At 42.4% G+C, this 12532-nt stretch overlaps 2 protein-coding genes across 5 annotated transcripts in view; one reads left to right on the forward strand and one right to left on the reverse strand.

The window, feature by feature from the left end:
- Positions 1-5683, forward strand: part of setx (senataxin) — a 53140-nt gene extending 47457 nt beyond the window's left edge. For all 4 annotated transcript variants that reach the window (XM_037545851.1, XM_037545854.1, XM_037545853.1 and 1 more), the window contains 2 exons: positions 941-1028; positions 1427-5683. In XM_037545851.1, the coding sequence (XP_037401748.1) occupies positions 941-1028; positions 1427-2005 (667 nt within the window). In that variant the 3' untranslated portion in view covers positions 2006-5683. The remainder of the gene's footprint in view (positions 1-940; positions 1029-1426) is intronic.
- A 3327-nt stretch (positions 5684-9010) lies between these two features.
- Positions 9011-12532, reverse strand: part of LOC108412025 (netrin-G2) — a 124515-nt gene continuing 120993 nt past the window's right edge. The window contains exon 8 of the mRNA XM_017683874.2: positions 9011-10465. Within this exon, the coding sequence (XP_017539363.1) occupies positions 10242-10465 (224 nt within the window). The 3' untranslated portion in view covers positions 9011-10241. The remainder of the gene's footprint in view (positions 10466-12532) is intronic.

Consider the following 12532-nt stretch of genomic DNA (forward strand, 5'->3'; position numbering starts at 1 on the left):
GCTGCTGCTACTACAGTTTTAATAATACGAGGGACTTTTTTTTTTTTTTTTTTTTTTTTAATGAATGTGTTATACAGTGTGAGGAACCACATAATCATGTCTATTAGCGATTACTAAATACCTACACTAGATTTGAGACAAGCATGTGATGTCAGTGTGGTGGCAACATCTAATAAAGACACAAAACTAAATCATAAATCTCCACAGTAATGTTTATTTAAGAATCACGGCCAGTGAGAATCTCCTGGTGAAATAATACCCAGAGATCTCCACCAAGACCAAAATTAGCTGAGGTTATATGGTTCCCCAGTGGGGTGAAAATAAATTCCACTGGTCAACAGAGAACAAAGGAGTTGGAGATGATTGGCTGCACGTAAATGTGATATGAATAAACAAGAGTATTCACATTTTATGCAGAATAAATGAGAGAGAAGAGAACCCAAACATGGCAAACAGGTTCATCTCGCACCTGGTGTCCTCAGCTGTAGCTTCAAGGCCGCTGTACAAAGGCTCAGTGTCGCTCTTATCAACTGCTTCAGCTGAGAGAGCGTAGATTAAAGCCTGATGTGTAAGGAGTAGCTGATGTGATACAGCCCAGTTCTTGTGAGAGAGCAGAGTAGGTCTGAATAACGTAATTTATTCTAGAGGAACGTAATTTATTCTAGAGTATGTATATCATGAGGGTAAGAGTGGTGGGACTAGCTGTAGGACTCCACTGACACGGGAGATCACTTTCTGCAACCATGCTGGGCATTTAGCACATGCTAGTTGGTGGGTTGTAAGCTTCCATTGCATGTTGGCTACGTTAGCCTTGTAGCTCCAGTACGAAGCTAAAGAAGCAAACTTCAGACATGAAATCAGCTAGAGGTTCGTTAAGGAGGAGGAAAGTCATGAGAAGTCCTGATCACTCCAGCTGGACTGTTTCTCCTCTTCTCTATAGGTTTGTTGCAAATCGTCAGAGGATGAACGTAACGATCACCAGAGCCAAATACAGCCTGTTCATACTGGGACATCTCCGCACCCTGAGGGTAACTCACACACACACACACACACACACTCGCGCAAACATTCTCTCTCACACACACACACGCGCAAACATTCTCTCACTTACTTACTAGATTATAACACTGTATATAACTATTATAACTAAATACAACTATAAGACCTGTATTAAAATCTCTCTACCTGTGTCTCTCTCGCTCTCGCTCTCTACCTGTGTCTCTCTCGCTCTCTCTTGCGCGCTCTCTCTTGCGCGCTCTCTCTCTCGCGCGCTCTCTCTCTCTCGCGCTCTCTCTCTCTCTCGCTCTCTACCTGTCTCTGTTTCCTTCATCCCTTCTCACCTCCATCACTGTCTGCCACCTCCCTCTTTTTTTTGCCCCCCCTTCTCTCTGTCTGCCTGCTTCCCTGTGTGTGTGTGTGTGTATAGGAGCAGAGTGGTGACTGGGGGGCTCTGATAAAGGACGCAGCGTGTAGAGGTACCATAATAAAAACTCAGGAGCACGATTTCCGCGAGGCCACCACTAAAATCATGAAGCCGGACCTGCTCTTTCGCAGCCTCTCTCACCCCCCCACGGCTCAACGACACGGCAACCCCACCTCACCCTCGCAGCCCCCACACATCCCCATGGAAACGGCCCCTGCCCCTGTCTCCACCACCCGCTGTCACCCAGACTCCAGCGGGAATCACTCCCCCACCGTTCCCTTGACCACCAGCGGCCTGATGGCCCATATTGACTGGCTCAGAGACCCCAGACTATCCGCTAGGTCTTCAGACCCCCGCTTACAGGAGCCAATCAGAGACCACAGACAGGACAGAGAGAGGCGGAGCCCTGCCCACCAACAGCAGCACCCACCCGCACCACGGCTGCACAGAGACGCCTACCGCCGCATTTCGGTTCCTCAGCCCCACTCAAGCTCTGCCCACTCCTCTCGATCGCCACGGAGACGAAACCACGAGCGCCACTGGTCTCCTTCACCACACAGGAGATATAAAAGATCTAAATAATTCCTTTTTCTTTCTTTTTTTTTCTTTTTTTTTCTTAAAAAAGTTCCTCCTGTTCTCCAAAACCATCGGGATCAGTTTTCTGACATTTTCCTTTTTCCCTTTCTAACAAATGAAGGACGAAAAATGGTAAAAAAACTGGACGAAAACTGGTCCTGGATCAGTGATGGGATTATCAATAGACCTCATGCGGAAATCCACTGATTTTCAAAATCAATACATAATAATCATTTGGGATGAAAGTCATCCGGGGCGGTTTGGTGTGAAATGGTTCAGATGTATTTACAGTGGTGGTGATGGGAACCAGGGGTCACCATGACTACAGCACAGATATAGACACTTCATTTACCATCCAGGACCACCAGAGAACCCACACGAGTCTTTAGGGTTTTATATACGTAATGTTAAGGATCAACCTGAAAATAAAGTAGTAACTTTCTGAGACGGAGCTTTGAGAGGTGGATGTCTGGTTCCTATCACCACCGCTGAGGGCAAGTCTGACCCCAGATTTTTTTCTTTTCTTTTCTAGAACCGAGCATTTTACCCAACCACTCTGAATGACTGTCCCGTTACCTGGCAACAAAAATCCGGCGTGCGTTTTAACGGATGAACAACAGAAAACTATTAAACTGAACAACCTGCTGGGCTCTAGCTTTATTTCCTTTTCCCCACTTTTTATGTGGCTCCAAATTTTATTGTCAGTATTTATTCTGCGAGTGCTAATTTACACAAAGGGCTGATGGAAGCGGTTTTCTCTTTGCTTGTATGTCACTTTTAACATTTTGAATTAACTGCTCGACATGGAGAAGTAGCCATAGTTTTCTGTCAGCTGGAAAAGCTGATGCCATTTTCTTGAGGTCACGGAGTTTCTGGGAGGAATGATTTTCTGAAAATAATATTTGACTATGGCAAAAAAAACTGTAGCAGTGTCAATATTGTACAGTTGGAACAAAATATATTCATGTTTTCTTTGTTAATGTTTTATACATATATTTTTACTCTGCTGTAGACAAAGTTTAGTTTTGTACTGATGCACTTTTGTTTGCTTTTTCTTTTTGTTAATTGTGCATACGGAGCAGACGGAGCTTCCCCGACAGTAGCGTAAGAGGAAAATCCCCAAACCGAGCTGCTTTGGATGGTTATTGATTGTAATACAGCGAGGAACCACTAGAGGCTGCTCTAGCTCCATTATAATGAACATCCTGAATAAGTCACTCAGGACAGAGAGGCCAGTGAATTTGCGTCTGCATATGGGCCCCCCCAGGTACTGCAGTGTCCCCCCTCGCCCATAGCATTCTTGTGTGCTGCCAAATGGCTTAATAATGCGTGTTAAGAGGTAAATGGTTTAAATGTTCATTCACCAATTGCGATTGAAGCAGGTTGGTTTTCCTAAGCTACCGTTTTAATAATGTGGTTGTTTCTCATGGTGCCCAGGTTTAATTTGGTAATTGAAGATCTGCAAGATCTAAATGCCCATCAGTTCTGTACCATCAACACCTCTCACTCCTCAACGCCTACTTCTCGATGCCTCGGCTGCAATAAATTTTCTTGAATTCCTGTTTGGTAACGCTTTCTATGAATACAATGTTAGAATCTATGTACATTACACATTATAAAGAACTTGTAAGGCATTATTAACATGGCCATGAATGTTAAATTTTTTTATAACCTTAAGATGATTTATAACTAGTTATAATGCGTAAGGCATTTTAATACAGCTATGAGTACTTTATAGCCTTATAAGCACATTTATAACTTAATAATGCCTTGCGCATTAACACTGCTATCAATACTTTATAGCTTTATAAGCACATTTATAACACAATGTGTAAGGCATTATTAACACTGCTATGAATACTTTATAGCCATATAAGCTCATTTATACCTCGTAATGTGTAAGGCATTATTATCACAGCTATGAATACTTTATAAATGCGCTTATATGGCTATAAAGTATTCATAGCAGTGTTAATAATGCCTTACACATTACAATGAGTTATGAATGAGCTTATATGGCTATAACTCATGCATAAGGCATTAATGCTACTATGAATATAGCCTTATAAGCACATTTATAACAATGTGTAAGGGTCTATTAACACTGCTATGCTTTCATAAAGCATTGTGCACAGTTATGACAAATATATTAGTTTATAGCCCTATAAACACATTATAATGTATTCATGAGTCATTATAAAAATGACTAAATATTTTTTAAGGCTATCAAGTGTAATGCTTTTCATTAATATTTAAAGCCATATTTATAATGCCTTATGTATTTGTGTAAAATGGTGTATTTGCAAGAAAATACACTTTATGAACACAACTTGTTATAAGACATTCATAAGGCATTATAAACTTGCCTATAACCATTTACAAAAATGCATTACCCTTTATATCTGTATGAACATATAACACATGATGCATTTATGAGGCAGTGTTAACATGGCTATGAATGCTAATAAAAGTACATTACGTTTGTAGCCTTATAAAGACAATGTAATACATTCATTAGGCTTTATAAACATGGCTATAAATGTTTTTAATGGATTCAGAAATGTCATGAATGTGCTCACAAAGCTATAAAGTATGTATTTTTGTAAATATTTTCAATGACGTTTTTGTAGCTTTATAACGTTATAATGCATTCATAAGGCATTATGAACTTTGCTATAAATATTTACAAAATGGCGTTACACTTTATAGCCATTACAAATCTGTTTATAGCATATTTGTTTATATTGTCAGTGACAATATTAAAAAAAAAAAACACCACGCTAAATCGTGTCATGACTTCTTTTATTATCTTATCTTTGGAAACTTAGTGACCGTGTTAATATACGTGTCATTACAGATCTAGAATATGATCATTTAACCAAATTATAATAAGCTGTTTTTTGAGCTGCAAGTGACACAAATTAGACTAAAGCTAATGTAAGTTGTGGCACTGGCGGCAGGACAGGTTATAATGCTCTGCATGGGCTGAGACGCAGTTGTTACGAACACCACTTAGAATGAGTCACGTTGATTTATCATGCATAATAGACATGCCTATGAAGTAAAATGCATTGTTAAATGTTCATAGCCATGTTTGAAATGTTTTATGAATGCATTATGAAGTCTTTTGAATGAACTGCCTTATAGATGCTGTATTCGTAAAAAGTGCTACCTTATTTTTATATTTAACTAAAACAAAGTTTTAGTGTATCCTGCCTTCCGCCCAATGACTGCTGGGGTAGGCTGCCCCCCCCCATCCACTGATCCACAGGTCATCCACTGAATGTACAACTGCTAAGGGTGGCTCAGTAACTGTAAACCTGTAAAGTGCACCTACATAGTGGGTGTTTCTGTTAAAGTGGCCAGTGTTAATGTGCTGCTTCCACTGTTTTGTACACCCTCTGTAGTGTTAGTAATGGTCATTAGCTGCGCAGTATTCTGCCTGTGCTGTTGATGGTTAAGTACAGATGCAGGTTGAGCTTTGGTCTAAGAGTAATGGAGAGTCCTCATTAAGTTAAGTTCTCTATTTAACTGGGGGTCTTAATTGTGATGGTCTTCTGTGAAACTGGAATATTGGCTGAAGCTTCCACATTGAGGTCATTTTTGTGGCTGAAGATGGAAGCCCAGTCTTGAAAAGACAAGATATTGCCTTTACATTAACCAAGCATTAAACCCAGTGCCTAATGTGTGGCGTGTTGTGTTTTCAGATATGAGCCATCAGGGATGCACAGCCGTCAAGTGCTGCTACCTTTGTTCATGTTGAAACATTGGCCTCCATCTGGCATCATTTGAAGGTGACATTTTTTTGGCACCCCAACTAACGGTGGCTAGAATATCCCATTTCTGAGCTGGATTCTGCTCCCTTACTGGGTGGCTCAGTTCTGTTCTCTGTTCAGTTTTATTTGCTCAGCTCTTCCCACATCAGTCATTGTCTCAAAGTGGCGTTCAAGAAATGCAGGTCCAGCACCCTATTTGCATTGCTAAGGGAGGAAGTGTTAGGAGAAACTTGAACATGATGGAGAAAAGAACCAAGACTCAGCAGGAGAAACTCCCTAAGAGCATGAGGTAGAACAACTGAAAAGAACCAAAGCTCAGCAAGAGAAACTCCCTAAGAGCATGAGGTAGAACCACTGAACCAAGACTCAGCAAGAGAAACTCCCTAAGAGCGTGAGGTAGAACCACTGAACCAAGACTCAGCAGGAGAAACTCCCTAAGAGCATGAGGTAGAACAACTGAAAAGAACCAAGACTCAGCAAGAGAAACTCCCTAAGAGCATGAGGTAGAACCACTGAACCAAGACTCAGCAGGAGACACTCCCTAAGAGCATGAGGTAGAACCACTGAAAAGAACCAAGACTCAGCAAGAGAAACTCCCTAAGAGTGTGAGGTAGAACCACTGAACCAAGACTCAGCAGGAGACACTCCCTAAGAGCATGAGGTAGAACCACTGAAAAGAACCAAGACTCAGCAAGAGAAACTCCCTAAGAGTGTGAGGTAGAACCACTAAAAAGAACCAAGACCCAGCAGGGGAAACTCCCTAAGAGCATGCGGTAGAACCACTGAACCAAGACTCAGAAGGAGAAACTCCCTAAGAGCGTGAGGTAGAACCACTGAACCAAGACTCAGCAGGAGAAACTCCCTAAGAGCATGAGGAAGAACCACTGAACCAAGACTGAAAAAGAGGAACCACTGAAAACAAGCCTTTTAGACCTCAATAGAATTCTCAAAACTCTGAGTTGTTTTAGGGAAAACATGTTCTCCTAAAGTCAGGAAGAAAATGACCTAGTTGATGATGGACGTATGAGCCTATAATACCCAGGAAACATTAGCTGAAGGCTGAACACTGCCTCTCTCCCTTTGGGACTTCCATTGTAAAAAGGAATGTGTGAAACTGTGTTACAGTTTGGAACTGGAACATTTTGATTAACATGAACAAACATGCATAAAATTATGCTTCATTATAAAACACTGTTTTTTAAGGGTAGTACTGAGATTGCTCATTCGAAGCCTGTAAAATGCTGTTCAGGCCAGCTCCAGGAGAACCCGTCCTCCTCTGGGCTGCACTGGATAGTGGAGTTAGGACTAATTGACAGGGAAGATTGAACAGAGGAACTGGAATTGTGCAGAGGAAAGACATTGTGAATATGGGAAAGCCTACTAGTTATGTCCAACATACGAAGATCTGTCCTGAATGGAAGTGGGAAGTCAGTCGTCTTCTGTAGAACCTATGCATCAGGTTTGACTTTGAAGGAACTTCTGTTTTAAGGCACAAGGTTTCCAATAAAAGGTCACCTTCTTTTTACTCCTTAAGATCAAATCAACGTAACCAATGACCTTGAACGCAAGAAGGTCATGTGATGTGGGACTGCTGTTTTAAACTGCATGCTTTGCTCTTTAGTCTCAAGTAATCCCTTCCGGCTCCCTGAAATGAGTATGCTTTCATTCCTCCAGGTGGAGTCGCCCGGCCAGGCCAGGCCAGGCCAGGCCCTGTCGGTGTCACTGTGGCATAGCAGTTTTTGTTCTCTTTACCCCCCCCCCCCCCCCCCCCCCCTTCCTTCCTCATTACTGTTTCTATTCATAAACTCGCTGACTCGGCAGGCACAGAGTTCCTGCTTCTTATATGTACCTCCTTTTTTGGCATTATTTAGGTTTTCCTATCATAACCTCACTAAATCGTCAGGGGTGCCGTTTTATACAAAAAACTTCATAAACTCAATGTGTCTACAGTGCAAGAAAGTGAGCAGAGCTTTCCAGGTTTCACTAAAGGTCTTGTCCTTATTCTGCATTCAGTGTATAAACAAAAGAGCCATCGAGAGATTGATGCCAACTTCACCTCAATATTCCTTAACCGTTATTTTGAAAACGGATCTTGGAGTTGCTCTCTTTTGAGATCACTTGTGAACAAGATCCCAAGCTACTTAAAGCTCCTCCACTAGAGGCAGGTTTCCCAACGTCGTCAGAAAAGCTCAGCCCACAGATCCTGGAGAAAGTCCTCGGCCCATGTGCAGGTCAGTCTACATTCTGATCCTCAAATCAAGATAGCTAGCGAAACACTGTCCTCTACGGAACGAGACCAAAATACAAGTTCAAGGGTACAAGTAGTCTCACAGGCCCGGGCAATCTCATATCATGAAAACTTGGTACGAGACAATCCGGGAGAACTTCCTAAACTTTTTGTGCTGGATTGCAACGAAATCTGCTGCAAACAAGGGCACGCCCCCTCTGAAACCCACCCCCAATTTCCACTAGTTTGTGCTCTTTTAAAGTCTGTCTACAACATACAAGTACAACCAGAACCAAAAAGGTAGCTATTTTAAGGCAGCTAATTTTATGTTTTAACCTAAAAATTTTACAACTTGTGATATAGGACACTTACCAGAAAGCACGGTGTTGAACTTCAGGACAAGCCTGTTGAAATACAGAAACTGCTACTCTGAACGGCAAGAAATCAGTTGAAATAGCATAAGGATGCCCCTTGGACAGCTCTCTCTCGAATTGTTCCCAGGGCTGACTCAGGACTCACCGGAGGGATTGTATCTCACAGCTGGTTCGGGAATACCTGGGGATCCCACAGGATGGTCTGGAATGTGTGGTATGGACCTTCTCAGCCTGTTGCTACAATTCTCACCAGTAAAAGTGGATGTGAGATGATTACTAACATGTAACCCACTGAATGGTGGTAACTGCCATTGATAAGACGTACAGTGATATTTGTTGTGCGTTTCCTGTTGTCACAATTTTGGCTCACGCTTTATTTTGTAAGCCTCGTTAAAGTGACCTGCAGATGACCTGATTGACAACAGTATTAGGATTAGACCTAAGATTAGGTTTATGTTTTGGGTTAAGGTTATGGCCAAAGTGCTGCCGTGAGGTCAGGGGTGTCCACGTCATATGTGATGTTTTCATTAAGTCTGTTTTTAGTTGATTTTGCCAAAATATGTGAACTGAAACCCAGCTAACAGCAGAATGAAGGTAAGGAACAGAGTCAATAACACGCAAAACACATCCGAGATCTTGTCCAAGTAACAGTCAATTTACTGTAAAGTTTACAGTGTCATAAAATTTCAACCATTGCATCTCTCGTAATGCTTACAGTGTACAGCAAGTTCCTGAAACAGTCACTGTGTGATAGATATTGCATTTCTGTAAAGTTTACATTATTATTATTCCAACCATCCACAGCTTCAGGCTTTGTATATCTGAAGGAAGTTCTCGTTCTTTTTTTTTCTTCTTGTCCCTTTTTTCCTAAAAGGGTTAAATATAATCTGTGCCCATAAACCGCTCTGCTCTGTTTTATAGAATAATCTGTAACAATACCTCAAAACCTGTAAAGTTTACAGTGCAATAATGTTCCTCTGTGATAAAACTCTCAACAACGGCGGATGCCAGTGTGCTGTAAAGTCCACTGTACAGATACAGTGTAATAAAACCTCCCCTGTAAGTATATATCTTAAATCTGAACAAAAATAATCTCTACCAAAAATAGTAGGATGATGTCGGTATATAACTGCTATTTTTATTTTCTCCTCTTTAGCCTCGGATAAGTTACAGTGCGAGTGCTTCTTTGAATATATAGTGTCACTCTTTCTCTAACCGTGTTGACAGACATCCCTAAAACAACCAGTGCCTAAAGTCTTAATACTTTTCTTCTTATCAGTCTTATGTTATTGATATTCGTTGATTTGTTTTTGCTATTTCTTTGCGTTTACAGTGAGCTCGTTGCGTAATATCAATATCAAAAAAGAGCAGCAGAGCAGGGTGACCTCGTGAGGGTGGAACTTGTTTTTGTTGTGGAAACAGCACCTCTTTTTCAGACACAGGTGGACGTTCTGCGTCAGGACACGCCCCTTCTCGCTCAGCTCGGCCAATAGGAATGCAGAAGAGTGCAGCGCTGGTTGAAATTGTGGCTACAGCGCAGGAAGTGAAGCTGAATCTCCACCTCTTCTTGCCGAAGAGTCCTCTCACTGGTGCAGTGAGCGTGTTTGTTGTGTTTATTCGTTTGTGTTTGTGTGGGTGGGTGTACTTGATCTATTTCTTTATTTTTTGGTATGATTCTCCTTCAGCTTTGTGATTTAAAAAAAAAAAATCTCTCATATGGAGTCTGTTTTAGTCTCTCTCTCTCAAGGTTCCCGTTGCAGCAGTCCCGGGACCTGGCAGGGGGCGCTGCTGAGCTCCGGCTGGTGCAGCGCCCATGTGGTGTATGTGTACATGTCTGTGTTGGTGTGCGAGAAGGGTGGACGGTCTCAGGGCGCTGCGGCCTGCAGTAGAGTGGTCAATGGGCTCAGCAGCAGCAGGGTCAGGCTCAGTATGGCCGCAGCAGCGCCGCTGTGGTTGCACTTCTTGCCGCCGTCGCAGCGCGAGTGCTGGCACAGGACACCCTTAAAGTCGGGCGGGCAGATACAGCGCTGGTTCTGGAAGCATGTGCCACCGTTCTGACACATCAACAGCTCCTCGTCACAAACGTTCGCTACAGAAAGAAAGCAAGAGACAGAGATGTTCAGTGGACAGGCCTGTGCAGGGGCTCAAGGCGGAATAGAGGGCAACATGGTCATGAATTAAACCTGATCAGAAGGGGAAAGTTCATGAACGAAGTTTAGGTTGGCTTGAATCTGTTGTTACGCTGTTGCTATAGTATACAGTGGTTGCTAAGGTGTTGCTAGGCTGTTCCTATATTATCCAAGCTGGTTCCTAAGGTGCTGCTAGGCCACTGCTATGGTATCCCAGGTGGTTGCTAAGGTGTTGTCATTATGTATGTTATACCTGTTATATGGCCAAAAGTATGTGGACACCACTCAGCACTAATTATTGAGTTCAGTTGTTTCAGTTGCACTCATTACTAAGAGGCGTATGAAAAACAAACACTGGCAGTAGAATGGATTGTACGGAAGAGCTCAGTGACTTTGAACATGGCTCTCTCATAGGATGCCACCATTGCCAATCTCTTCCCCGCTAGATCTGCCACAGTTAACTGTGAGTGCTATTATTGTGAAATGGAAGCAACAGCTCAGTCACCAAGCAGTAGATGAGACAAACTGCCGAGAGCTGAAGTGGGTGGGGAAATGGGTTTCCAAGGCCGAGCAGCTGCACACAAGCCTAAGATCACCATGCGCAATGTCAGCTGTCGGCAGGAGTGGCGTAATGTGCCGCCACTGGACTCTGGAGCAGTGGAAATGTGTTCTCTAGTAATTAGCTAGTGATGAATCACACTTCACTACCTGGTATTCTGAGTTTGGCAGATGCAAATGTTACCTACTGCTACCTTCTGGAATACACAGCGCCAGCTGTAAAGTTTGGTGGAGGAGGAATAATGGGCTGGGGTTGTTTTTCAGGCCCCTTAGTTCCAGTGAAGGGTGATGTTGATGCTACATCATACAAAGATATTTAACACAATTATTTGCTTCCAGCTTTGAGTCAGCAGTTTGGGGAAAACCCTCTCCTGTTCCAGCATGACTGTACACAAAGTGGGCACCATAAAAACATTGTTTGATAAGTTTGGTGTGGAGGAACTCCAGTGGCCTGCACAGAGCCCTGACCTCAACCTCTATAAACACCTTGGGGATGAACTGGAACGTTGTTTACATGCCAGGCCCTCTCGTCCAACATCAGTGTCCTGACTGAATGGATACAAATTCCCACAGAGACACTCCAAAATCTTGTGAAAAGCCCTCTCAGAAGAGTGGTGGCTGTTATTAGCCACAAAGAGGTCAGCTCCATATTATTATCTATTGTTTTGGATTGGGATGTCCAGCAAGCTCATGTAGCAGTGATGGCCAGGTGTCCAAATATTTTTGGCCATGTGGTGTATATATATTTTTTACAATAAAAAAGAAAGAACTGAGAGAAAAAGGTCTAAGGTCAACTGTCAGTACTAAGACTGTGTGAAACAGAGCAGCTATGTGTTTCGGCTCTTTATGGCTCCCAGTTCGACAAGCTCAGACTCCAGGATTATTACACACTCACACTTGTACTGATCTTTATGGTTCCATCTTCCTCACACACTCATATTGCCTGTATCGTTCTTTGTCCCTGAGGGGGGGAACGCCGGCACCTTCATTATCACCTCCCGGTATTCCATCTTATACTGCAGCTATTCCTGAAGACAGTCTGACTATATCTGTATATGTGGGTGATTCTCCGGTGTTACTGATCCTCATTGGTGTTACAAGAACGGCTGCTACAGAGCATCGAACTGCATGCTGTCAATCATGAAACACACTAAATTATGTCATTTAATCCAGGTGTTTTTTTTTTTTTACACAATTACCTAAGAATAAAGTCGGTCACACCAGTGACATCAGCTAAAACCTGATATGAAATCATGAGCTAAATGAGAAAATCTCTGAGAACTGAAAGATTCAGTGGACCATGAGCTTTTCTTCATAGATCCTCAGAAAACGGGTAAAAGGAAGTCGAGTGATGTCATCAGCGTGACTTTTATTTCAAAATTTCAAGATAACACCAGTGACACGACTCCTGGGGTCCACAACTTTCATTATATATGTATAATATTTGTTTTCTTTGTCATTTAAATCAT

The sequence above is a fragment of the Pygocentrus nattereri genome, chromosome 16 (assembly GCF_015220715.1).
Source record: "Pygocentrus nattereri isolate fPygNat1 chromosome 16, fPygNat1.pri, whole genome shotgun sequence".
Classification (NCBI taxonomy): Eukaryota; Metazoa; Chordata; class Actinopteri; order Characiformes; family Serrasalmidae; genus Pygocentrus; species Pygocentrus nattereri.